This window comes from Pogoniulus pusillus, chromosome 6 (assembly GCF_015220805.1).
Source record: "Pogoniulus pusillus isolate bPogPus1 chromosome 6, bPogPus1.pri, whole genome shotgun sequence".
Lineage (NCBI taxonomy): Eukaryota > Metazoa > Chordata > Aves > Piciformes > Lybiidae > Pogoniulus > Pogoniulus pusillus.
The window spans coordinates 15,387,671-15,415,417 of record NC_087269.1 but is presented as its reverse complement, the minus strand read 5'-3'; the positions used below and the strand labels follow the sequence as shown (position 1 = coordinate 15,415,417).

Here is a 27,747-nt window from a genome sequence, read left to right as displayed (position 1 = left end):
TTTGACAATGAAACATTGCCACACACTTGCAAATAGACTGGGGCTGCTGCTTTCACCTCTCCCATCTTAGTTAAGTGTCTTCTGAGTAGCACCCGACCCTGGGCATGGGGCATCATCTTCTCCACCCCTGACCTGAAACAGCCTATTCCACAGTGACACCACCGCAGCATGCCCAAGCATATCCTGTGGTTGAGACTGCCTTGTCCCTGGGCATCGTTTCCCATGTATTTCCTGATCCTCAGAGCCAACCCAGGCACAACTGGGAGATGTTTTCCTTCTCAAGTGCGTGAGCTTCAGCTGTTTTGACTGTTCCGTGTGTGTGTCCTTCCTGTTTGACAGATACTTGATACGTACACCTCAGATGGAAAGGGCTGGACGTGATTAAAACACATGCCCCAGCCACAGGAATCCTTTTTTTCACTCAGTGTTCTCCCCCTCAACCCTCAACAAGTGATCCTGGGGGGTTGTAGGGATGTTTAGAGTTTATTGTGCATAGTGTTGAGCAATTCTTTAACTGTTTTAATGCAGAGGGACAGATGCAAGGTGCTGTGTGCTGGTGTCCCCTGCCTGCCTGTATCGTGGCTGAGACTTGCTACGCTTATGCTGATGTACTTTCTATTTCTTCAGGAATATCTTGGCATAAAAAAGCCAAACCTTCCTGATTTATTTGTTTTTCAGTTAAAGCTGGTGTGTAAAGTGATTAGCTTTACCAAAATGCTTACATTTTTAAGTTCTCTGAGCTCCCAGAATAACTGATCTTCCATCTTCCCAGTTATTAACATGTAACGCTAACACTCCCCCTGAGTTGCAGGGTTGTGATGAAACCCTCTCTCCCAGCCAGTGCGTAGTTCCTGGCACATGGTTAGCAGGTCTGAATCAAGGCAGGATGGTTCCCTTGGACATGTTGGCTCTGCCAAGGGCAGTGGCATTTCTGCAGTGTCTCCAGCCTCACCGATGCTCACATACAAGCACAAACCCGTATTTGTTTTACTCTTTTAAAAACACAGTGATCGTGTATCTGGGATGCCTTGAGAGTCAAGGTAAAAGCAAACCTCTCTGTGCTGGATTTCACGAGCCCCACTGTAAAATGGTTACGTGTGACGTGGCTGGCAGAACATCAGCAGCTAAAGCAAACGCGCTCACACTCTCTTCTCTCTCCTCCTTGTTTATACCGTGCGGGCTTTCTACTGCGTGCTGCCTTTTGGCACAGAGCTGGGATAAGCAGCATTGTCCCTGTCGGTATGGTGGGGAATGGGATTATGGATTTATCTTCCATGTTGTCTTTTGTTCTGGTTCCCAAATGCTCCAGTGAGTTAATTGCTAGCAGAGGGAGGGGGACCATCTGGGACCCAAGACAAAGATACAAGCTCTGAAGAGGAGCGATACCAAGAGGCAACGTTCTGGCCCTGCAAAGAGGAGCGTTTCTGATGGGACTGCGAAACTGGCTCACCAAGCAGGGCCAAGAGGGCAGGTCCGGAGCTGTTGTGCTAGATAGCATAAAGGCAAAACTTGCTGAACTTGTAATGGATAATTTATGATGTAACCCTCACCGAAACGGAGCCCCTCCATTTTGTGAAACGGAATGTCCTCTAGGAAATATTTTCACTTCGCTCGTACACGCAGATTCAAGGAAATTCTTTCAGGAGGGTTTGAGTCTAATAAAATGGGAATGTGTGACCTAGCCTGCACCATTATTTGCCCAGTTTTATCCTTTTCTTATTATTTCCAAATGTGGAATTCTCATTCTTCTACGATTCTGCAGGTGAAGTTAGGCCAAGAAAAAACAATGGTCTCCCACCGTTACAGGGATCACCTATTAGTGCTGTAATGGTGCTAGCAGCACAGGCCAGCATCCAGAATGGCATATGTTCTCCAGTGGTTGTGAAAACGTCCCTGCTAGCATCCATAAGCCCAGTCCCTACATGAATGAAGGCAGACTGGTTGGAGCGGTGTGACCCTCGCAGGGTTGGGTGATGCTGACTCTACAAGCAGTTGGGCTGCTTTGGCCAAAAGAGCACAACATTTCACTCAGGTGTTCAGGGGTGCAACAGCTTACAGATGGTACCATCCTCTCCTCTTCCTGGATGTAAAGAGGGAGGCTGTGCCATCTCTACATACTCATAGTAGAGCGTTGGTCTTTATGTGACACAGAAGACAGAGCTGTTGTAAGCATGCTGCCAGCAAGCTCCAGATCTTTTCTGCTCTAATCTTTATGATTTTTTGCCTACTAAAAGAGCTTCTTTTTAAAAGCGTGAATGTTCCAGCTCCTGCCTGCCAGGTATTACAACTGGGAGGCTTGGATGCTTCAACTGTGCCCTTGTTTCTACTCATAAGATTAAATTTGGACAGCAACGGTACAGTACTTGCATAGGATTTTAAGTTGGCTTTGTGGGACAGGCGGGGCAAGTCCCAGTTAACCAGTGGCCGATGGGACTGTGGGCGACAGCAGAGCCACTGCAGCACACTGCAGCTGCGGGACAAGGAGCAATCGCGATGAATTCGACGACTACTTCCCAGAATGTAAACCTCCTCGCAGCCTAATGGCTCTATTTACGTTGACAGCGATCAGGAAACACACGTTGTTATTTCAGTCTGACTAAGCTCCTGCAGATGGTAAGCAGAAGCAGCGTGTTTGGAGTCCGTGGTGCTCCCTGACAAGCCAGGTTGCACGTGAACGCCTTAACCTTGTGCCTGATTTTTATCAGCTTGTTTACCAGGCTGCCACAGCAAGGTATTAAACCAGAGCAGGTTCGCCTGCTGATAGGAGAAATGTGCGTGTCCTCCGTGGCAAAAGAGGAGTAGGAGCTTGCTGCTCTTTGTTAAGCGTGGTAACGTTTGGGTCGTGGGGTTTTTTTTCCCTACAAACCATGGAGTAAGCTATTGGGGCGAGAGGAAGATGTTCCACAGGGCAAATTGCTCTCCTCTCCTGCCACCTCCAGCCTCTGCGGGGTGGGATTTGTCAAGTGGCTGGGAAAAAAAGCCGTTTGTATGGTGTAGTTTACTGGCGCCAGCGAGTCCCCGGTTCCCTCCGGGCCAGAGGCTTCCTGTGCCAGCGGGCCAGCTCCCCGTGAGCTGGTGGTGTGGCTGCAGGACCTGAACGGGTTAAACTGGGCTTGCTGTTCCAAGTGGGAGCGACGAGCCATTGCAAAATGTTTTCTCTCTTCCCCCCCCCCCCCCCCCCCATTGGCTCTGCACGTTGTTTTAAAATTAAATTGGTTCTGGTTAGCAAACAAGAACAGGACAGCAAAATTAAATTTTCTGAGGAATGTTGTGAATCTTGTGTGAAAAATAACCCCAAAATATTTTTTTTTCCCTCCCGCACTCTCTGGCTTGCCTTCATCCTCTCTCTGCCTGCCATCCTTCCCACTCTGCTCCCTCTGCAGATGGTGTTCTTGTGCTAAGGTGCGGTGGTGAGCATGGTGGAAGCTAATGGGAGCTGGGACACCATGAGTTGGCCAATGCATTTGTTTAGTTTATCTTTCTTATTGTCTTGAATCCTTGCTTGCTTTGTTCTTCCTGTCCTCCCAAACCATGCTCTACCTGAAGCCCATTGTTGCTCCCTCTCTGGCAGGTGAATGCTGTGCAGGGCCAAAGAGTACCTTGGATACATAGAGGGGACAGCATTCATTTTAGAAGCAGAACTGCACCTATAAATACACTTCAGCCTCATGCAGATGACTACCACCAGCCATCTGCAATGCTTCAGTCTCGCTGGAGTCCAGCACAGCCTCTGCATTGGAAGAGCTACACCCACATAGGGCTCTGTGATGGACAATACAGATTTCTCCCTGTCGGCTTCCATCTTCCTTATTTATTTATTTCCATGCAGATGGAAAATCTTTGACACAAATTGGCACTCCTTAGATTCTGTTCCTCTGGAAAGCTTCTGCAGTTCTTAAAAGCTTCTCCTCCATTTGGTCAGCCTTGCAGGCGTTTGCTGTGCACTTCATAAGTCATTTCTCTAGTCATTGCCTCAGTCACGTCTTCTTGGATCTTTATTTGCAATTTGGCACAAGTCTGTTCTGAGGGATCAGCAGACTCTTGTTTTTTTTCTGTGAACTAGGACATCTTGCTGTCAGACCTTTGAAGGAGACAGCAGGTAACTCTAAGTTGAGCTTCCTCATACTCGTGGGATATGTGAAGTGCTGGTAGTATTGTCATTTACTAACTTTTGCTACTAGTTTTACTTGGGAAAAGGGCTTCTAATGCCTTGTATGCTTCGTGGCCTGTGCCACTGATTTCTGTAAGCCAAGGGAGTACCCTAGAGATGTCATGGTGTGGTTGCCTTTTGCACTCCTCACTTGTCTGTGGCTGAAGACAGGAGGCTTAAACAATCCTCCAGCATGATGTGAAGCAACTGCATGGGCTTACCTTATTGAGGAAGATGTACAGGGTTGGGAAACAGGTCTAAGAGAAGAATAAACAACTCTGGCGAAGCAGCATGTGCCTGCTTGAAGTTTTGCCTTCAGGTGGTATGTGAAGATGGGCATCTCATGCCTGTGAGCAGTGTTTTCTGAAACCAGGCTGTCCATTGCACCCTATGTCTGGAACAGGGCTGTGGCTGTCATGAGCAGCCAGGGAGCACTCCTCCCTTGCCATCAGACCATGAGGATAAATAAAACATCTCCATTTATGTTGGATGAAATCAAGGCTTCTGGATTGTGGCCTAAACACGGTCAACAGCTCCTCTGGGCCCTTGAGCTGCCAATAGCTTGCACCTCCTAGTGAGTCTGTCCTTGGGAAGGAGCCATTAGAGGCTAAGAAAATTTTGCAGATCTCCATCCTTCAAGAAGTGGGAAATCATTACTGATAGGAATTGTAGCACCTCTTATGTGCAGGAAGCACACTGATTATAACGCAGCTTTCAAGTGCAGTGCCCCAGCTGATGCCCTCTTGGACCATGGTTATCAACAGCATTGTCAAAACTCTTCTAGGACACCATGCAGCCTGGGTTTCTCCTCTGCTTAGGCCTTCTGGAGATTAGATTGCATTTGAGTGAAGAGCCATCAGCAACCTGATGAGGTTTTCCAGGCCACTCTGATAGTTGTGGGCTTACATTGCATTTGTTATGCCAGGACTTGTATGCACTGAGGTGTTAGTAAAACTCATCAGAAGGAAATCATGGTCTGAGTCTGAGGGATTACCTTGATAAACCTCTCCTTACTGTTGCTGCCTCATCTAGTACAGGTGCTAGATATGTGAGTTCTTAGCTGGATAGACAAAGGAGCCCTGGAAAGATGTAGTTCTCTTTTTCTTTATGCATGCATAAAAATATTTTGCATTCCTCCCTCACTTGCTGTAGATACTTCTCCACTGTCTTAGTGCCGTTGCGTTGCACAGCAGTGCACCACCACCAGGTGTGGTGAGAAGAGGCTAGGGTTGCCCAAGTTTAGTGCCACTGCTGCCTTCATCCCGGACACCTTCTGTCTCTCTCCATTTTCTCTCTAGGAGGTGCTCCTGGTGCCTGAGTTGTCCTCCTGCTGTCCAGCCTCCTGCCCTGTTTGTTCCCTTGGTGCTGATACAGCACAGGAGCGTGTGGAAGCTCAGGCCAGTGGCTGCAAGCTGAGTTTGAGCGTTTATAACTCTTTTAAGTGGGAGTTCCGTGTGCTAACATTTCAAGGGCTTGAGGAGATGACCTGAAATCTGAGTGAGAACCTGTTGAGTCATTTCTGAGTGCCATGAGCTTAAACATATTTCTGAAAGTGTAATGTTTGTCAGCCACGTGATTATGTGCAACCAGCCTCATTTTGTGGGACCAGGCTTCCAGCATCCACAAGCCTCAGCAATAAATGGGGCAAAGTCGTTGCTAGGCTGGGAAGTAAATGCTCTTAGAACATTCTGTCCCAGGACAAAACTTAGTCTTTTATTCCCATTTCTGACACCTTCTTCCCCGCTAAGGCCAAGCCCATAGCCTTTCTCATATACAGAAACTTTCCTATTCTCTGCCTTCAAAACTTTGAGCCCTCCTCTTTTCGATGCCCTTTCATGTTCCCCAGCATGCCTGGTGTGGTGATTTGCCTTTCACTGAGCTTACCTTTTCTTGCACTTCCTTCTTCTAACGCTACCCACATGGTTCCTATTTACTGGAGATGGGAGCCAGTGGGCATCTCCCATATGTAGTCTGAGGGGCTGGGATACTCAGGTGGAATTATTTAATTAGAGACTGCCAAGCAGTTTTGAGGGAGTTTATTTTAATAAGTTGATTTTAATATCTTCCATACATCCCCCCCCATGGAGATTATCCTGTATCCAGAAAGATGATTGTTTACTTAACCAGCGAGATACATTCAGTTAAGCCCTGAGAAACTGTGCGTCTTTAGATCCACCTTTATCCCCAGGAATATTCTCAGAAGGCTGTCTCCTCTGGCTGGGGGCAGAATCCCTTTCAGAGGCTTAACAGTGGTTATTTGTTTAGCTGAGTGAGTTTAAAAATTTGACAAGTGCATCGCAAAAACTCTCAGATCCTTCTCCCAGAAGGCAAGCCAGTGACACCATTAGCTTAATCCAGCACCTCATATACTTGATTTTAATACAGCTCTTTAGCTCCAGAATATGATGTATTTTCAGTTGAAGGATTTGTGTTCCAGTAGTAGGAGAAGAGAAGGAAAGAGTGCTGTTGGTCACTTAGCAGTTGGGTACACAGATGTGCTAAAAAGCATGCAGAGGGTCCCTCTGGAAAGGAGCTAACATCTCACATCTAAATGCATTCATTGATTGGAGTAACTTGTGGCAGAGCCTTTTGCTGCCTGTGTAGCTGGGTCCCACGCATTGTGAGATGTGTTTTCATCTGCCTCTTCTGCCTACTTCGCCCCTTGCATTTTTGACAGTCACCTCTAGGCATGATACAATTAATGGATCGTATTTGAAGCTACTGTCCTGGCAGGCTGTGCACCCCTCTTCATCTCCACGGCAACCAAGGATGTGATAATGTGGAGGAGTTTTGCTGGCAGCTGTGGCTGCAGAGCAACTGTTGTGAAGTTAACATCCATTCCATCTAAGTCCATATATCTGCAGTGTTGATCTCCAAGGATGGGCTGGCTTTGGTGTGTTGTCCAGGGAGATAGAGATGTATAGAGCTTCTTTAGAGTTCACCTGAGCCAGTCTGTGTGCTTACTTCACAAGAAGTCATGTCTTTTCTTCCCTGCTCATCTTGAAATGATAAAGAAAAGTAGTTCAGATGATGCTATCTCCATTGTAGTAAAGCTGCAGGAGATGCTTCCCTCTCAAATGATTCAGGCAGTGAGGGGTATGGAGGATGCATCTGCATCTAGGGGATTAAAGCACTCGGCAGGCTTTTGGCATGCCGGGAGTAAACCGTTTCAGCCAAGTGCAGAGTTGTTGTAAGAGGGCAGGCTGATAATGGCAAAATTCTGGGAGAAAATGCAGAACAAGTATTTATTGAATGTGCATAAATCTTTGGTTAGGTTTAGGTTTCCTAAGTGGGCTCTCCCTATTCAGATATGCTTCTGATTCTCACTTCAGATTAAAGCAATTATCAGCCATGCCACAGTTAATTGTTTCTGTGAAAATTAAAGAGCTGTCTCTGTGTCAATACATTGCTTACTCCTTTTTAATACATTGTTTACTCTTTTTGCACCAAGTTGTGGACTGATATTTTCCTCTCCTTTATTTGGTTGTCTTTTTTTTTGGTGGGGGGGTGGGGTTTAATGCATTTGCAGGGTATTTTCCTGCTGTTCTTTCCACTGCTCTCTCCCTTGGACCCACAGCACAGCTGTTGCCTCTCCATGTCTTACTGGTTGGGAAATGCTGCCTTAAACTCCCTTCCCCAGAGATCCTCTTGACCTGTGCCCTGAATTTGTTCAAATTTGCTTTTTCTGAAATACATTATCTTTAATTCATTGTTCTCATTCCTTCACTGCCTTAATTTGCTGAACTTTATGATTTTGTAACCACTTGCACTCAAATTTACTTCCAGTTTTGTGCTATTAATCAACTTTCTGTATCAATATAATATCCAAGTAGTAAACATCCCCTCCCTTGCTACTTTCCCTTCTCCAGAGCAGCTTTCCCCCACATACTGCAGCAGCTTGGTGTGTCTGGAATCTGCCCTGCTCTGTATTTAGCGGATGCCAGGGTAGTTGAAATTACCTGTTTCTGCCAACTCATGGCATTTCACTGCTTCAGTAAGACACTCAAAAAGGCATTGTCCATGTCCTGTTTCTGATTAACGGAGCTCTGTGGAGCTCCTTTGCTCTGTCTCTCATTCTCTGATCGGGGGGACATGCACAGAGTCTGTTTCTCACCTGTTCTTGAACCCCAAAGTGTTCTTCAGGCAAAAATCCCTCCCTCTTTTCTTCTCTTTATTCCTAAAAAAGTTACATATTCTCATATTTGCACTCATTTTCAATGATGTTTTTTCATTAAGCATGAAAAGTGTGAGGCTAAAAGCTATAGTTGTATATGAGGGCTTTGAAGCAATCGTATTTATTCTCTGTTCTCCTGGCTTATGTGTGCAGACATATGTTCAGAAGGTTGCTTTATTAATTGTAATGTGTGTTTCTCTCTGAGCCTCATTTCCCTTAGCCATATCATCCTAAGCCTTCAGTTGGCATTAGGACACAGCCACTGGCTTCTGTGAATGGCTTCCTTCAGACCTAGTTTCCACATCTGTCTGGGTTGGAGAGGTCTCAACCGTCTTCAATCCAAATGCTGCTTTTCCCAGCATCCCCTCTCTGCAGAAGACCATCTTGCCTGTGCAGCAGTGAGCACTCAAGCACAACTCTACAGCTGGTGTAGGGGAGCAGGAGTCTGAGCAGACCTGGCTTCCTTCAGGGTATCAGTATTAGTTAGTGAGATCCCAAACGTCCTGCACAGCAGTGGTTTGCTAACGTGGTTTGGTAAGACTTGTAAGACAGCAAAGACCTGCAGGATTTACTGGCAGCTTGGAACGACTTACATTACTGTGAAGATAAAGAGAACCAGCAACCTAGTACTGCCTAATGAACTTTTACTTAGAGGAGGCTTGATCATAATCTCAAGCGACCCAGAAGAAACAAAATTCTAGCAGGCAGAGGCATGGCAAGATCCAGTCACTAGAAGGCCAAAACAGGTGAGTTTGGACTAGAATGCAGGTGCCTATCTTGATCACCAGCGTTAAATAACTACAAAAGTTTACACTGTCAGAGGCTGATTTGTGTATTTCCAGCAAATCTGAAGCTGGTGGTGCTCACAAAAGATCTGAGCTGTACTACTGAGGGACTAATTTTGGCTCCTGCATTCCTTGTGTACCTTTTGGGCTGTGTGGTGCAGGATATCAGGCTAACGGCACTGACCTTTTCTGACTGTTCATTTGTACCTCCAAACTCAGGTTCAGACTACACCCTGTGTGTTTTGGTACCAGATTCTCCCCAAGATTAGCTGGAGGGAGAACTCCTGCCAAACCGGGTCCCACCGGCTGAGCTGTATCTGTGAGCCCAGAGGAGCAGGAAGAGCCAGGGACAGTTCCTTCAAATATTTTACAGATTAAGACCAGGGCCTGGGATCTGTGGGAAGTCAGTGGAGTTCACAGACCCCAGCAGGCTGTGGCCCTTGCTGCAGCACTAGCGATCCGCGCCAACAGTTGCCGTCGTCCTCATCCTTTTCAAACGCAGCAACACTCAGCAGTGTGGACAAGCGCTCTTGACATTATTTGAGTGCAGCTGGAGGCATCTCCTTTAGCCTTGAAAATGCCTCTTTCTTGGCAGTGTTTTTTGTTTATTATAATCCTGTCTGTAATGTGCAAAAGTACATTTCTGTTTTAACTTCCTCCTTTATGTACTAAAGAGTGTGGTTTTAATTAAGGATTTCAGATTGAAACATTTCCGGTTTTATGCGTTGTTTTTTGGTTGGGTTTCTGTTTTTTTTCTTTCAGGACAGTTTTCATTTAAGATGTTTTAGAGTTTTGAAAAATACCAGATGCCCAGTTCCAAAGTGTGCAAAGAGCCCTAGTCACTCCCTCTTCCTCCCAGGGAAATCAGCTGCTCCGTCGAGTGGGAACAGCCAGGGATAGCTGATGGCAAGAGTGGGGTCAGCAGGCAGCAGAGGATGGGCTAGGATGGGAATCAGCAGTTTTCAGTGGTGCACCACGGCTGCAGCTCCTCACACGATAGGAAATTCTGACTCAGACCTGTAAAATGAAGCACCTGATTTTTGAGAATTCTGGGTTTAACAGCCCCCACTCCCAAATAGCTGAGGGACTGTAAAAGGAGATGGGCAGATGCTCGGTTAGTGGTAGAGCATCTCTGCTGCAGCACCCACTGGTGAGGGGATTGGGTGTGCCCCTGCATCACTGGCCACCAGCTGCAGCCCCCACCCATGAGGAGGCGAAGCCAATGCAAACAACTTGTAAAACAAAATGGTTGTTTTGGTGCACATCAGCTGCCATTAAAAGGAAAAATAAAACCAATCCAGATTTTAGCTCTCCTCATAGCAGAAGAGCTTTAAAATGTCCTATAAAGGCACCCAAGTTTGAGGGTTTTTTTAAGAGCAGGCAATGAAAATTATGCTAAAAGCAGGTTTCTTGAGCCAGTCTCATGATTTTGGGGACTTTGACTCATGATTTTTGAATGTTGGGGTTTGGCAATGTTAAAGTCCTGTTTGAATATGTTCCCGATGTGGTTGGTATTCCAGCTCCCTGGCATGACTGATCAGTGCCACTGTCCTCAGAGCAGCAAGAGGCCCTGGGGGCTGGGAACTGGAGAGGTTCGGTACAAGGCACTGTGCATTCAGCGGCCCCAGGGACACTGTCGGGTGGGTCTGGCTTACATCCCTGCGTGAGGCTCTTCTGAATCAAGCCGTGTGTCAGCCACATGACGGCACTTCAGGCAGCAAGAATGGAATATGGGAGACAGGCTGAAGAGAATGGATGAGCTAGGAGCAGAGATTACCTGTTTTAAGCGTTCTGCTGAGGTTATGTGAATGTGTTGTAAACACGCTTCATACCTGTACATCTTTCACAGAATATATTTGGTTGGAAGAGACCTTCAAGATCATCTTGTCCAAGCTTCCACCCAGCACTGCAAGGTCAACACTAAACCATGTCCCTAAGCGCCAGGTCTGTGTGCCATTTAACCACCTCCAGGGATGGTGACTCCCCCACTCCCTGGACAGACCATTCCAATGTTTGCTAACCCTTTCAGTGAAGAAATGCTTCCTATCACCCAGCCTAAACCTCCCAGGTGCAGCTTGTATCCATATCCTCTTGTCCTGTCGCTTGCCACCAGGGAGAAGAGGCTGGCCCCATCCTCACTCCAACCTCACTTCAGGTAGTTGTAGAGGGCTGTAAGGTTTCTCCTCAGTCTCCTTTTTCCCAGAATGGGAAATTTGTTCAATATAGGTCACAAGCCTCATTGCCCTTCTGGATGTGCTCCAGCACTTCCACATCTTTTGTGCAGTGAGGGGCCCAGAACTGAATGCAAAACTCAAGGTGTGGCCTTGCCAGTGCTGAGTACAGGGAGGGTGATCACTGCCCTCTTCCTGCTGGCCACAGTGTTTCTAATACAAACTAGGAAGCCACTGGCCTTCTTGGCCACCTGGGCACACTGCTGACTCATATTAAGTTGACTGTCAACCAATACTCCCAGGACCCTTTCCGTGTTGCAACTTTCCAGCCCCACATCCCCAAGCCCATAGCTCACCATGGGGTTGTTGTGACTCAGTGTTTCAGTTCAAGTCATAGCGTGTGCACAGCTTATCCTGTGCAGCTTGCCAACTGCCCATCTCCCTTTGTGCAGCAAAGCACTGAGAACATCTGTGATCTTGCTGCAGTGTTAGTGTTTAGGTGGTGTTGAGAAAAAGTGTTTATAAAGAGAATCTCTGCTCTGCAATTGTGGCACATTGAAAGAATGATGTGGATGCAGGTTGCCTGAACAGCAAGTGATGCATTGGGAAGTGGGTCCTCATGATGGCTGCTGTCATCTGTGCTGTTGGCACTACTCTGCAGCTGAAAGTGAACATGTAGGCAGGCATGGTACCTGCCCTTGTGTCTTCTCAGTCTGCCTCGTTTTGCAGTGTGTGGATGTCCATGAGAACTGTGATGTTATCTTGCACACACCTGTGGGGGTTTGGGCTGCACAGGCTTTCCTGTGCCTGGGAGGGGAGACTTGTTAGCAGAAAGAGACCCTCCTCCATGTGGCTTCCTTGCCTGGAGAGCACCACTGTACAGCAACCAGGTCACCTCTCTTCCCTGGCAGTACAGAAATGGCTCACATTTGTGCCTCAAGCTAGCTTTAAACCATATAAATCACCGTTTCCTCCACCTGTGGGTAATGTTCTACAGCTGCCCAGGTACCTCTGCCTCAAAGCCCCCCATCCTGATGTGATTCACAGCCCTGTCCTCCCTGCAAGGCAGCTGGGAAGGGCATTTGGCCCTCTCATCAGCCATCCCTGTCAATTTCCAGCTGCCTGCCTGTTTGGGAGCTCACAAATCGCTGAGTGCTCAAAGAGCTGACCACTTCTTGCCTATTTGGGAATGCTTTTAAATTGTTCCAGAAACTGCTGTTTGTTGATAAATTGGGGCGATTGCAGAGAAGTGTTTCAGCTAAACTGTGTAAAAGAAGGAATGAGCTTCAGTGTAGCACTGCCAGCTGTCATTGGATTTAGAAACACACATCATAGATTTTGTTGCTTTTCAGACAGCTGTGCTTATAGCTGCTCTTATAGGCATATAAAACAGTCATTCTGTCAGCAAACGGTCTGGCAGTGGAGCTGGGTTGTATCTGCAGTTGTCTTCCCGAGCCTGGCAGGTTTGCTTCTTCCACGTGCATAGGTTGAAAGTCTGGAGGAAGGAGGCTTTGTGGCACGGTCTGTAACATGTCGCCAATGTCATAGCTTTGCACAGGGTAAAAAGCAGTATGCTGGGCTGTGCCCACTGCCTGTGCAGAGGATGGTGCTGAAAGGGCTTGTCTTCAGCACCCTTGGTCATTAGAAAGTGGGTAGTTGCTGTTCTGAGAGAGAGTTTTAGGGGGTTTTACCCCAAGCTTTCAGTTGCTGCTCAAGAGTCTGGCTAACTGGAGGTGAGATTGACGAACTACAGCTCGTTATAGCAGTGCTCACAGCGATTGGGCCCTGTCTTCCCTTGTCCATCCCGTTCAGACTTCAGTTAAAGTTGAGAGCCCCAGAGATCAGAATTGGATTCTGCAGAGTTTCCTCAAGGGAAGGGAGGTTGTGCCAGTTGATCAAATTTGCAGCTTTTCATAGGATCAGTATGAATTTCGATGAAGGCATATCCAGGAGGCATTTCCTATGTAACAGACCAGCTTTAAGTGCCTGCTCAAAGTAGTATATGGGTACTTCCCGTGCATTCCGTTTGCGTTCCGCTATGCGATGCGGAACGACTTGAAGCAAACTACTCCAGCTGCATCAGGAGGCTGCTCCACGAGCGAGCTGCAGGAGTGGCAGTGAGTTACGGCTGTGCATGATGCTTCACGCCAGGTCCTTGTGCACATGCTGCCAGTACCTGCACCTCAGGCTGTTGCCAGCTCTTGGTGGGATGAGATACCTGCCTCAGGGGCCCGAGGATGCCCAGTAGTGCAGGCATTTCAGAGCAGTGAGGATCCTGGTGAGCTGTTTTCTCTGGAGCAATTTCCAAGGCTCAAACCCAGTGATCTGGTGTGGTTAACAAAGGTGTGCAAGAGCAGGTGGTGCTCACAGCCTGATTTTTCTCTTGCTTTGTTGTGCTTCTCTCCTCAAACCTGTAGCTCTTTCTCCACCCACTTCAATTTCCCTCTGAAGCTTTAGAAAGATGCTGGATTCATCCCAATCCAAGAGGGAAAATGTCTTAAGTTATGCAGCAGAAGAAAACAGCTTTCTTAGCTGTAATGTGATCTTGGTTCATTCCCAGGCACCAGTCTGGAACAGAGGGTTTGGAAATTGCCCCTCTAGCCGTTATCTGAGCTTTATAGCATTTGGAGATTGAACCCAGATCCCACATCTCTTCTGAAACTCCATGACGATTTACACTTGTTCCTAGAAACCATTACTGTCCTGTGAGCTCTTTACTATGCGAGGATTGAAAACAGAGCTATTCTGCTCGTTGGAGCTTAGTTTTTTGCATGAAGGCAGAGCTCAGGGCTCATTCCTTTTTCTCACCATTTGGGGATTAAGCCCAATCCTGACTGTTATCTGACCTCGATACCATTTACACACCGAACCCAGTGCTTACAGCTTTTATCTGAGCCCCTACAGCATTTGGAAGCAGGCCATGCCCCTTGTCTGGTATCAAAAGCATTATATTAATTTAGGATTCATTCCACAAAATGAGGCTGTCAGCCAGACTCCTTAGCAATTGGATATTGAACCCAGACCTCGTGGTTGTCTTCCAAGTTATATGCCAGCTGGGAACTCGGCCCACAATCCATGGCTGCCAGCCAAGCTCCTTATTGGTGAGAGATTGACACCAAGCCCCCAGACTGCTAGTGCTGTACAGTGGTGTTAAGGACTAAACCTAGCTCACGTGGTCAGCATAATCACCTCTGCACTGGCAGTAAGATGAAAAATCCAGTTAAAGATTTGAATGAATATTGAGGGTCAATGTTCAGCTGCTTAAAGACCAGGGATGATGACAACAATTCCCTTGGAACAAGGCCCCCATGGTACTCTGGGGGGAATAGCTCCAGATCCCCCATCTGTCATCCAGCTGGATATAAAATCCAGGTTCTCATTAACACACAGTGCACAGCATTTCTTTACTGGCTGGCAGTATTAAAGCCAGTTCCTCCAACTTTCAGGTATTCTTCAGATGGGATTAAACTAGATCCCTTTTCTATAGCACCATTAGGCTCTGCCAAAGCACATCTTGTCGCTCAGAGCAGACCTCCAATACTGCACCTTGCCTTGGGAAGCATTTCCTGCGTGTAGCACACCCCCCAGCTTTTGCTCCCTGGCAGAGCAATAAGGAAGCCTGGGAGGTAAGTGAGAGTAAGTGACACCTTCATCCTCTTCGGGGGATACTGGGAGCCTGATCAGGTAGAGGGAGCATTTCAGGTGAAACATGTATCTGAGGCAAGCAAACTTTTTCCCTCCTGCCAGCAATTTTGCCTGGGAATTGTTCAGCATCTTTACATGGTGTGGTTTTACTGCATAGCAAAATGCTTCAGAAGACTGAATTAAAACCAAACAGCTTCCCGACTGGGATGGTCATCATTAGAATGCAATTTCCAGCAACTGTGTGGGTTTCTTGGTAGCCTCAAAATCTTTAAAATGGTCATTTAGCAGCAACTTTGAAGGAATGGCTTTAGCATGCAGCTAGGATAGGCAAAACTTCTGTGATTCAGTGGCTCAAGCTTGCTGTTACAGTGCCTGAGAACAGTATGGGACGTTGCTCTTCCTCTGAACTTGCAGCAGTGGTGAAGGCTACTATTTGGTGCTCTAACTGCAAACTGTGGATGGGAGGTTCTGGCTTCTCCGTATGGAGCCCTATCATGACTGGGGATGGAATCCATGGGAAGACTTGAAGCCAGTTTTACAGACCTGTCCCATGGGTCTTCAGTTACTCTGATTGCCTGTGGCCTATCTTCTGATTCGTATTTATTTGCTAAGAAAACATGAAGTCCTTGCCACACACACATGTGGTTTTATGAGGCTTTTCAGCCCAAGAGAGCCAGTGCAAATGTGATTCAGCTGACTATGGTGGCAATTTGTTTGCAAATAAATTTTCCATGTACCCACTTGGGAATACCTTTCTTTTTCCATTCATTGCTCTCGCCAGCCATCTTACTCATCCCTTGTCTGAACACTCTGTACTGCTCTTTCTGCCCTCTCCCTGTGAAGCACTCTTTGGGCTTTTCTTTGCTGTTTGGCAGGTCTTTCCCAACCCTTTCCTTCCACTTTCTCCTGCGTAGTGCTTGAGGGGTTGGGAATGCTGCTAGTCTCAGTGCTGGCACCAGAAGCTGTTTGCAGGGATGCTCCAGGTGCTGCTCAGAATTTATAGGGAATGTGGAATAGAACAGTAACTGTGACTAGCTGAAACTGTGGTTTCTAGAATCACTTTGCTTTGCTTTATCATCAGAAGGGTTCATCTCTTGTGCAGTTGTTTGGTCTCTTGCCTAACCTGTGGATTTGGGGAGTGCTGCCGCTGCTGCCCACTCTGTGCTCAGCTCTCATCTTGTGCTCCGTAGTGTTGGCACACCCTGTACATGCAAGAGGTGGCTGTGACGACTGGTGGGGATAGAGGGAACAGGCTCTTCTTTCGTGTCCTCCTGGTTGAATTCCCAGAGTTATGAAAGCCTCCAGCACGCTATTGCCATGCCCTGCCACCCCACAACCCACTGGCTGATGTCAGCCTCCGTCTCAACATGCACATGAATTTCCACTCTTTGTGCTAACCCCTGCCAAGGCAAAATTCCTGAAGTATAATAAAAAATGTGGAAGGCTTTCAAACCCAGAGATAATTGAACTGTCCATCCTAGCAAACGGCAGTCAATGCTACGTTCTTTTGTAAAGTCTCTAGTATAATGTTTAATTCAGTAACTACAACTGGAAAGTCTCCCTAATTATTTTAAACTGCAAGAGAGACATTTTAACGTGCCTCTGATTTTGTGCTGGCATGCCACAGAGTTAAGTTCCATCCATTGTTGAGAGAACTTTAACATTTAGCCTTGCATAAAATGGAGAAAAATAGGGAAGCATCTCCAAAGATGTGCTAGTCCTGTGGACCCCACCATCATTTGTGGCCTCAGAGGCACCTTCACGTCTGTTTTGAAACTGTTTGTCTCCCTCCTGTGCAGGGTGAGAATCCATGCAAACAGCCAAAATCTTAAAGTTCTGTGCAGAGCTCCAGCTGAGGGCAGGACTGGGAGCAGATCTTCCCTGGCGGCCACCCAGCCATGCACCATGTTCGCTGTCCAGATGCGTTCAAGCCGCTGCAGCCGAGGATGTAAAAGGTTGAGAAAGCCTAAAAGCCTTCTGATTTTATTTTTGATTTTCACTTTTGTGTCGTATGTGCCAGTGCCAAGGGGCCTTTGTCTCTCCCCACTCTCTGCTACTAGCCCCAAGCCCACCAAGACTGGTGCCCATCCTTGCTGAAATCTGCCAGCAGGCTCTGCTGCTAGGTAGGAAGGAAACAAGAGCATGGAGCTTTGCTGCTTGGGTTAGCATCACTCCAGCTATGTGAATGTTAGGAAGTGGCAGAAGCTGACTGTGAGCATCCTTGCACGATTTTAATTCTCCTTTTTTATTTTTTTAAATTCCTTTTTTCCCCCTTTTATCTCTTCTCCCTGAACTCAGTGGCATGTGAGTGCCAAGCATGTGCATCTCTGCACCACACAGAGGGGAAGGAAGGAGCAGGGAGAGTGTCTTATAAATGCTGTTCTGCTCTATTAAGATTCATTCTGGTACGACAATGGCTTTTTCTATTGAAGTGGTTTGTGAAAGCTTTGCCTAATGATCTGTTAGCTGAGGAAAGGTTAAATTCCTGAAAGATTTTCTGTGTTTGATGAAGAAAAAACAGTGCAATTATCCAGAATTCAAAGTGAGGTTTAGCCAGCTGTTAATAATACTGCAATTCTTTGTGTCCTTATTATGCAGAAGTAAGGCAGCCATCCCTCGTTGTGGCAGTAAAATATTTATAGCATTCTCTTTTGGCCCTGTTTGTTCTTATTGAGGGCTGAACACCACTCAGGGACTTCTAAATCTGCTTCTTGTTGTGCTTTAGCCGCTTAATAAATAGCCTCAAAACAGCCTCACAAAATAGCCTCCTCATCCAACTGCAGTTTCTGCCATGGAGATGTCCAGTTGAAGGAGGCCATCTCAGGAGAGGTTACACATGCCCTTTAACCAGTAAAGGTAGAGCAAGCTGTGCAAACTGGTCATTAAAGCTCTGCTAGTCACTGAAGAGACTGGTGCTTCCAGGTTCGGGCTAATCCAAGGCATCTGCCAAGGATGGAGGAGATAAGTGGGCTTGATACCTGATGCTCTTGATAGCAGGAGTGCTCAGACTAATAATCTGACCTGATGCAGAGATTGGTTCGTTAGTAGCTTTCTGCTCTTCGTGGCGTTGTTGCAATCTTTGGGTCAGTTTGTACGTGGGGAAGCTGTTGAAAACATACAGGAACAACCCACAGACATCTGTGCATTTCTCCTAGCTCTTTCCCCTGATTGCTGAGGTTTCCAGCTTGGAAAGTCGTGGCAAAACATAAAATACACGTGGCATCTCTGTGTCCAGGCGCATGGAAACCAAATAAGTGTCATGGGGAAAATATAATTTCACAGTGGCAGGCCCTGCACTGGGATAAACAGACGGCTTGTTTCCTCTGGTGGATGCATGGAAAATCATTTCCCAGTCCTCTGCAGAGGCTCCTAACCATGCACCAAAGCCCCTCCTATAGTTCTTAAGAAGTGCAGCAGTTTTGCCCCAACACAAAAGTTTAATTTCTAGCAGGGGAGCTGAAGGTAGCCTCTTTTTGCTATCTTCATGCTGTCATTTAGGTGTCTGTCTTATCCTTCTTATGACAGTCTTATTTCAAGTGCAGCTTTTTGCCTGGAGGTCTGAAGTAAATGAGTATTAAGCAACTGTATCTGTCTCTAATTCACTAAACATCCAGAAAAACAGCTAATGTGCCTGAACCAGTGGGATGAATGTATTAGATTAATCTAATTTAGCCACTTTTCATTCAACCAACCAGTAGTGTGTAAAAAAAAAAGGCTGTGAAAAGGATTAGGAATTTTCTTTCCCACATTTTCCCTTTCTTCTTTACATGACTTTTCTGCATTCTATTAAATATAAGCTACTCAGTTTGTATCATTGACCCTCCTTAAAATGGTACTTAGAAAATAAGTTTGTCCTTCTCAGACATGAGAGCTGGCTCTGTGCTCACTGAGGCTTTCAGAAAAGGTGACAGAATAAACACAGATGTACATGCTGTGAGCAGCTTGTCCTGGCCAGAGTGCACAGGTCCTGGCTGTCACTATCTCACTTGCGTCTCTTGTCAGGCAGTGTGGGTGAGGGGAGTCTTGGAGCATCATCTCTGGGCTTAGAGCAATTCCCTGGGCATGCAGTTGCCTCATCTCCATTCCCTTCAGTTCCCTTGGCCATGGTGGCATATGCTATCATCTTAGTGCCATGGCAAGTTTGATGTATGTATTCTCTGCTCCTTTATGCCTCTCTTTATTGGAAAGAGACTCAGAGCAGGCTGCCTGGACCCTTCAGTTGAACAGCAATTTACTGGTAGCTGCCCTTGCTGTGCGTATTTCTCACTGTGGCTCAGTCTAGATCGGGGTTACATCATTTTTTTGGAGAGAACATTGTGTGTAATCATGTCAAAAGCCTTTCAAACTATCAAGGTATAAGACCTAAACAGCTGCTCTGCTGCCTGCAAGCCCTGCTCTCCTGTCAGTAGATTGCTTCAGTGTGATTTGTTCTTGACACATTCCTGTGGCTGTTGATCATCTCCTTATATTTTCTAAGTGCTGACAAGCATCTTGATTATTTGTCCAAGTATTTTTCTGGGACCTGAAGCCAGTCTGCCTATCCTGTCATTCCCCAGTGCCTCCTTCCCCTCTTCTGAAAGTGGACTCCTCAGTCTGCCCTCTCCAGCCCCCTGGAACCTCCCCATCCCTGGTGTCTCCTCACAGTTAAGTGGTTGCATCTCCAAGGCTACTTCAGAAAGCTTGCTGACTGTCCTAGGATGCAGTTCAAGAGGCAGGGATGATTGAAAACTCCACAGTTATCCAATTGCTTTCTAATGAAATCTCTTTTCACTGTTGCATGAGTTTGTATCCTGCTAACACTGGCATTAGTGTCATCAGGCATTTGAATGATTTTGAGGTTTTGAGGAGGATCGGAGCCAAAAAAAGGCATTTGAGCATTTCAGCTCTCTTGTGTTAATGTCACTCCTCCCTAAATGGTGGGGTTAGTTCTTTCTTTGGTCTCTCCTTCTGCTGCTGGCTGGTGCCCCACTACTCATCAAGGCCACACTAAGGTAGAGGAGATGTCAGCTGGGGAGCTTTGAGGACAGCAGGTATGACAAGAGTTCTGAAAAGACCCCAGCATCCCAGAGGGCCACCCTGGCAGCAGTACTTCTCCAGGCAGGGAGTCCTTGTCTTTCCCTGAGCTCAAGGGGTGGCATGAACCTCCTCTTTCTGTGAACAGGAGAGAGGTTAGCTGGGTGCAAGGTGCACACCTTGGAGGCTCTATTTATTTATTGCTGAACCTTGGTTACTGCACTGTGGGGCTGTTGGAGCAGAGAGCAGGATTTGATGGTATGTAGAAGAGGTGGCTGTAAGCTGGCAGCCCTGGCATGGTGATTTCCTTCTCTGAACCTCAGGTGCTGCAGGGATCTACTCTGAAAGAGATGCAAAGCAGGATAACCACAGGATTTCTTTGCCAAGAGCAGATGAAAAGAGATGTTATAAAGTCACTTGTCTCTGGTAACATGGCCCCTAGCTCTGACACAGTGATGGAGGACATCCAAGTTCCATGCTGTAAGGAGATGAGCCCACACCTGGAATCCTATCCTGGTTTCAAAGGTCAGGTGTATTTCTGCAGTTACAGGTGTCACAAGGATGGCGTTTGACCCTAGTTCATCCTACACAGAAGGTAAGGTCTGATGGACAGCAGGATCATTTGAACCTCCCTGGAACTAGCTTTCATTTGAATTACAAACTGGTTTTGTTTCTTCCCAGCCAGGTCTCTAGACAAACTCTATAACTTTGCTGACTGCTCTGGCCTTCACCTGATCTTTGCACTGAATGCTTTGCGCCGAAATCCCAACAACTCCTGGAATAGCTCCAATGCCCTCAGCCTGCTGAAGTACAGTGCCAGCAAGAAGTACAACATCTCCTGGGAGCTGGGCAATGGTGAGTGTGGGAACAGGAGGGCCACGGGAATGGAGCTTGCTATAGCAAAAAGGTATTCCCTTTTGGAAGACAATATTTGCAGACCCCAGGATGCTTTGCCAATGTAGTTTCAGAGGGATTTAAAGGCTTTTGCTATAAGGCAGCATTATCTCAAAGATAGACCTGACATGTGTCAGTCCCTTAGCTGGACATTTCCATCAGTTGGTATTAAGTGCATGAAATGTTTCTGCCAGTGTTACTTACACAGCCAGTCCAAGGGTGTGCCGACCAGCAGCTGTATGGACTTGTGTGCTGACTGCAGTGCCATGCAAGTGAAGGACCCTGCAGGTGACAGGAGCATGGCACCAAGATGCAGGTCCTTCATCCAGCACACAGCAAAAAAAGGTCACAGGAGTTGTGGCTGGCACAGGAAAGCAAGTGACGGCCCTCATCCTCTCTTCAGCTCCTGCTGCTGCTGCTCCACAGAGCCAACAGGCAGCTCCACAGAGCTCAAGCTGCAGCAGCCTGAGCTGTGTATCTCTCTCCGGAAGCATGGATGAAGGAATGGAGCTGGCAAGCCTTGCTTGTCCGTTTCTCTTTTCCCAGAGCCCAATAACTATCGGACCCTGATGGGCCGCTCAGTGAACGGCAGCCAGCTGGGGAAGGACTACGTTCAGCTGAGAAGCCTGCTGCAGCTTATCCGCACTTACTCCAAAGCAAACCTCTATGGACCAAACATTGGGAGGCCCAGAAAGAATGTCATTGCCCTCCTGGAGGGGTAAGTGGTGTTCCTTTGATCAAGAAGTGATCAGAAACTCCTCCTGAGAATGATGCCCATTGTAGCAGGTAGACTTACGCTTTGGCTTCTTGATGTCCAACAGCTGCCAGGACATCAAGGATCTGTGTGGCTCACCCACCAAATTGCCAGGGGCTTGGGGACATGGTTGCCTGTGCTGCATTGGGCTGGACTGATAACACTCTCCCAAAGTATTCCCAGCATTTCCTAGTTATAGGCAGACTGAGAAACTCACCTTCTTGGGATATGAAGATAATGCAGTGGTGTGGATGAAGGATCCTGTATGTCTCTGGGCTGCAGGGTCAGGAGGTTGGTCCTGACACCAGTGATCAGTGTAGGTATTGTTTTGGGGTTCTCCTGGACAAATTGCTTCGCTTTATTTGGTGACTCTTCTCTCTGTGCTTTCTCCATCTGTGCAGAGAAGAACCTGTAGCAACTTTCTTCACTGGCCAAGACCTCTGCTCCATCCTAGGAGAATTGGCATGTGTCTAGTTTGGGGATGCTAGACATGGAGAAAGAATGGTGACAGTAAGGGACGCAGACATCTGGAGGTGACATTGGACAGCTACAGGAACCAGGGAGGTGTGGAAGCCTGCTGGCAGCAGGAATTGGGACTGTGTGGCTCGAAGACTGTGCAGGGAGGGGAAATTCCCTGCAGGACTGCAAACAGAAACTCCAGTGCTGAGGGCTGGGCAGGGGGAGGTGTGGAAGGGACTCTGCTGGGACCAAAGCTGGGTCTAGCATTCATTAACATCTGCATGAATGATCTGGCAGAAACAATAAACAGCACACTGATGCAGTCCCCGGCGAGGCAAGGAGGGAGCCAGGGCCAGATTCTCAGCTCTGCTGCAGCAGCACAAAGAGACCATAAAGCTGGTTGAACCAGCTGCGACACCAGCATCCCTCCTGCTGACACAAGTGGGAGTTCAGCCCCTGTGCCCACAGCGTGCTGCCACCCATGCTGTGCGAGCGCGTCGCTTGCAGGAGCCCCCGCGTTTGGTGCGGCACAGTGAAAGCGGTGCAGGGGGAGTTGCAAAATGTTGTAGTAGCCTTGATCAGCAGGAAATCTATTAGTGCCGGGAGGAGCAGGCTGAGCAAGGAAAATACGAGATGAGAGCCAAGAAGCTCCGAGAGAAAGGGAAGTCCTACTGCTGTTTTGCCCTTGGTGCACGGCAGCCGAGTCCCAGCGAAGCGGGGTCAAAAGAGCCAAGTCATGCAGCCAGGGTGGTCCAGCAGCTCTGCATTGCTGGAGCCGTGCTTTGACTGACACCGTGCCCAGGACCGAGGCTGTGGTGTATGATCTCGTGGAGAGGATGGCAGAAACACCATCTCAAATGAAGGGCCAGGGTTTGAACATCCCTAGTGGTGAGATGGTGGGGGCTCTCCAGACCCACACTGATCTAAGAGAGCTGTAATGAGCATGACTGCACTTCAAGCTCTGTTGCCATCCCCACCTGCCAGTGTGTCCACAGGTTCTGAAAAGTGACCTCACCCTCTCATAGGGAAGCCAGTAACCTGCACTCCAAACCCTGATGCCTGTAGCTCATGGTGAGTGGCACGTGTCTGCATGGCCTTAAAGCCCATGGGGTCCTGTGAGAAAAGAGCTCCTTGTCTTTCCACATAAAGACCCCATTACTACTAGGCAGAGCATAAAAAGGAGGAACAAGTCTGATTACACAAAAACAAAGGGCTAAACACTCGTCTGTGGTGTTTGAGTGCCTTAGCTGCTTGATAGCACAAGCTTTATTCTCAGCAGCTCCCTGAGGTCTCTTCAATACTCTTGATTAGTGCTACCCAGAGCTCTGCCTTCTGCAGGATCATCATAGGTCTGGTCAGTGAGATGTGGCTGGGGCTGTCGCATCCAAGATGTGCCTCAGAATCTTGAATGAGCCCCACAGTCAGCAAGCATGAGAGAGTAGAAGGGATTTAGGAAGGTGCTGTCAAAGGCGAGCCTGCTGTTTGCATTGCTAGACCGTAATGAATGCTCACAGTAGGATGGAGGCTCCAGAGCAAATAAAGTGTGTGCAGTTAATAGTCCTGATGATGTGAAATCTGCAAAGCTTTTGTCACACTTTAAAAACCCTGATGGACAGCAGAAGTCAGCCAGGTAGGAAGAGGCATGCCAAGTGGGAGATAATGACTTAAATGTTAAGTAAGGCTGAAGGGGAGAGATAAGACTGAAGACAGCAGGTTAGTCTGACAGTCAAGCAGTGTCCTGTTACACAAAGTGAGGAAGAGATTTTGGTGGGGGAAATAATAGAAATAAGCTGAAGTGGAAGAGAACTCAGAGAGGCTCAGGGACTGATCTCTGTCAGAAGCTGACATTAGACGTTCTCCAGGGAAAGCCTCTAGAGCTACCTGAGGGCCTGAAACAGAGAAACATTTCACTCTGAGGTGCTCCCTGGAATTATGTTTTCCTGTTGCATGCTCTGTGTTCCAAGGGTTGTAGTCTGTTGTTTAACTGTTATCTCAAGCAACAACACTGACCTTAATATTTATGTTTAAACCTTGCCCTGCTGCCAGCAGGAATTGGGCACTGCTCTCTGCTGTGCACCAGGCTGTCTCACTGATGGGAGACAGACACTTCCAGTGCTATTCTGACCCAATTCTGGGATATGTCCTCTGAGCAGGATAGGACAGAACCCCTCCTGGGATGCTGCCTTGCTCTGGGATCTGCTGGGCAAGACTAGGAGATGAGCAGAGATCAGGCACCTGAAGGTTTGCACCGTGTGTGCACAGTGTCCCACTGTGAAAGTTGTCCTTAGGTAGTTGGCACTGAGCTGTGCTGGGTGAAACCCATTCACTTTCTAATGATGGAGATAAGGTGAGAGGAGGAGGAGGACCCTGCCTGAAACACAGCAACACTTCACTGTTGAGTTGCTGCTTTTGAACTCTGGCACCACCCTGCATGAAGCAGTGGCTCCAAGCAGCCACAGAGTGTATGCATCAGTGTCACTCTGGGCTGGCACGTTTTGGGGGCTGGACCAGGACCACTACTACTGATACAAGGGCAGGCTCTGCAGTGATGGAGCACTGCTCTGATGGCTGGGGCGTGCTGTGTAGGGGCTAGAAATGATGTCTTGTGAATGCACAGGTGCAAGAGGGAATTTCTCCAGATACAACCAACGGTTGAGTTTGATGAGGTGTTAATTAGACCATTCATGCAGCCTGAGCTGTTGGAGAGCAGACCACATTAGCTACCTACTGCATCTGTGGGTACAGCAATCCCAGAACTGCTCAGAATTTACTTGGAGGAAAAAAAAAAAAAAAGAGATTCTAAGGAATTAACATAGATTTTAACAGCAGATTAGGAATCAAACACAAAAGTTAGTGCATGACTGAATCACACATTCAGTGCTGAAAAGGAAACACGAGGGAAAAGTATGAGGAAGAAGAAATGATAACATATGTTAAAGCTCAGAACATTTGGTCCAAAACTTAGGCTGGCGTGTCTGGGCAGATTTGGCTAGGGGCTCTAATGACCTGTTGTTCCTTGGCTGGCATAGCCAACTTTTTGACACTCAACACTCACAAGTGTTGAGATGTTTCCTGCACCACAATGGAAGCTGCAGTGCCAGGACAATAAGGACTGGCAGGCACCTTTGTCCGTGCGAGGCTGGCTGCTGCTGATGCTCTGTGGCCACTTTGGGTGACCAAAGTCTAAGCTTGCCAAAGTCACCAGAGAAGTGAAAATCTTTCTTGTCTGGAGGTATGGACTTTCCCTATCTGCTCATCCCCTGGCTCTCAGAGCTGCTGCCTTGCTTGGCCCCTTCTTGCTACTGTGTGATGGTAACTACTCCCCTTGTGCAGCTGCACTCTTTGTTACAGGATCACTCTCTTTTTCTTTTTTCCTCTGTTTAAAGGATTACAATCTGCAATTACCTGCATGGGAAGGAAATTGTGAAATGTAGTTGGCCCTTTAATGCATTGGGAATGAACCTAGGAAGTTCCAGTGACTGGAAGCTGAAACCAGACACATTGAGATGAGAAATAACATACTTGGGGGCTAATTAACCGTGGAAGCAATTTGCTTAAGGTTGCAGTAGGTGCTCCATGACTGGCAAGTATTCAATCAGGACAGGAGATATATTTGAGAGATGTGCCTGCTCTCAGATGAAAGTTGGAGTCCTGGGAGGTGCAGCTGTGGGAGATGCTGTGGGAGTGGGCAGATCTGAGCCACGGTTTCACATTATGACACCAGTTTTGGAGTCGGTACCATCTTGTGCTGCCGCAGCCCTTCTGCTCCATTTTTCCACAGCTCGTTCCTGACCCTTGAGATACTGTCCCACCTTGTGCCAGAATTGACGTTTCTAGGACAGAGCTGAGAACTGGTTTTGTGACTGAGCAGTGTTAAATTCTGTTGTTCTCAGTGCTTATTTAAAAACAGGCTTGAGCCTCAGTTCTAGCGCAATACAGAGCCCCACAAGTAGTAGTGCTGGCATGGGATGCTGGCAGATGGGCATCTGCAAGGATAAGGAGATGGAAATGGACGTTTCCAAGCTCAGTGGCTTTGTCTCATCCTCAGTATCATGAACTCCCTGCCCAATTATCCTTTTCCTCCACCTACCTTTGATGTATTCTACTTTCCCGCCTAGAGGTGGTACCCCAGCAGGTTTTGAGGACTTTTACCCAGGTTTCTGATATGTGGAATTCCAGCCAGGGATACCCCACAGGCATATCCTGGGGCTGCCACCGATCTGTATTACAGGGCATTGTTACAGTGGTTGCCCACATGGCCTGCACGGCACAGGCTGAGCATGTCCCACTGCTGTGAGGAGGGTTTGCTGCACATGCGCTGCGCAGCCGGCGAGTGCGCACGGGAAGGGCCAGTGTGCAGCAGAATGGCAGATTTACTGCACCAGGCCAGCCCATCTGTGCAACACGTGCAGGGTTCTGAGCCCTCCAGGAAGCATCTGGTTTACTCTGCTGTGTCACACTGCACACATGGACATCACACAGTCCAGGAAATCCCAGACAAAAATGTGCCAGCACTGGTCATTTAGACCATATGGATCTTCACTGGCCTCAAAATCCATGGTGTGAGCAGCACAGGTGTTACAGGAATGAAGAGATTAGTAACATCTCAGTACCTGAGATGAGGATATTTGGATGCCTGCGCATCACTGCATCCCCACCTGCCCTGGACTTCATCTCTTGTTCATGCAGTACCACTTGTTGGCTGTTGATCTGCTGTAGGTTCTCCTTGGAGGGTAGAGACCGATGTCCAAGTCATCTGGGGTGCTCCAGGCACAACTCCACCAGTGAGGCAGGACATGGAAGTTTTACCAGGAACGTTTGAACTTCATCCTGCAAAAATCTCAATAAAAAGAAGAAAAAGAGGAGAGAGGGGAAAAAAAAAAAAAAAACCAAAGCAAAACAAATCACAAAACAAAACCACAAATGTGGAAAGCAAAATTTGTGCTAGATATGCATCTTTTGTGTTAAAACTTGAAAATTACCAGAACTAACCAATTTATGTCACTTTTATGGAGATAGAAGAGGAATTGTAGTCAAGCCAGAGCCTTTTCTGTTCCTGCCTTTGGTCTGCACTGAGCTACCCAAATGATGCCTGTATCCTAAGCCAAAACTTTCTCAGGAGCTTTTTGACAACATGTTAGTTAGCTTCCTGTGCGAGATGGAAGAGAGGGACTACTTCTGCTACGATGCTGAAGATTATAGCAAGGATTTGGTTTCCTTTTCATTCTCTGCTCAAAGACCTCTGAAGTGAGTGTTTGCAGCAGGGCTGTAGGTACTCTGTAGAAATGGCAAGGGAAACTGGACAGCTTCTTACTGTGAGCTTGGTCTGTTCATGGTTTTGGACTGCAAGTGGAGAGTGCCGAACTGAGCCCAAAGAGGTTGTTAAGTAAAGTCTGAGATGGTTTATTTTAAGGCTAGAAGATAAAGCATTTGAGTTTAGAAAGCAAGCTGGATTAATCTTCAAACTCAATACAAGCTGTGTTTGTAATTTCAATCTAGAACTGATTAGTTCAATCTCAAAAAACTCCATGTGCTACATTCTAGACAGCAGCTCTTGTAAATCTGTGAGCAGGGGTTCTCTAATCCTTTTGGCATATTTCTGTACACTTACTTTTGTAGAACTGTAGCCTCTCTGTAGCAGTACTTGCAAAATCCCCTTTTCGCCAGCTGATGGATGTGAGTCGCAGGGACCTCACACCTCT

At 47.4% G+C, this 27,747-nt stretch overlaps 1 protein-coding gene across 3 annotated transcripts in view; it reads left to right on the top strand.

Moving 5' to 3' along the window:
• The window catches only part of HPSE2 (heparanase 2 (inactive)), a 119,809-nt gene that overhangs the window by 60,423 nt on the left and 31,639 nt on the right, over positions 1–27,747 (top strand). For all 3 annotated transcript variants that reach the window (XM_064144618.1, XM_064144619.1, XM_064144617.1), the window contains 2 exons: positions 20,620–20,793; positions 21,379–21,550. In XM_064144618.1, the coding sequence (XP_064000688.1) occupies positions 20,620–20,793; positions 21,379–21,550 (346 nt within the window). The remainder of the gene's footprint in view (positions 1–20,619; positions 20,794–21,378; positions 21,551–27,747) is intronic.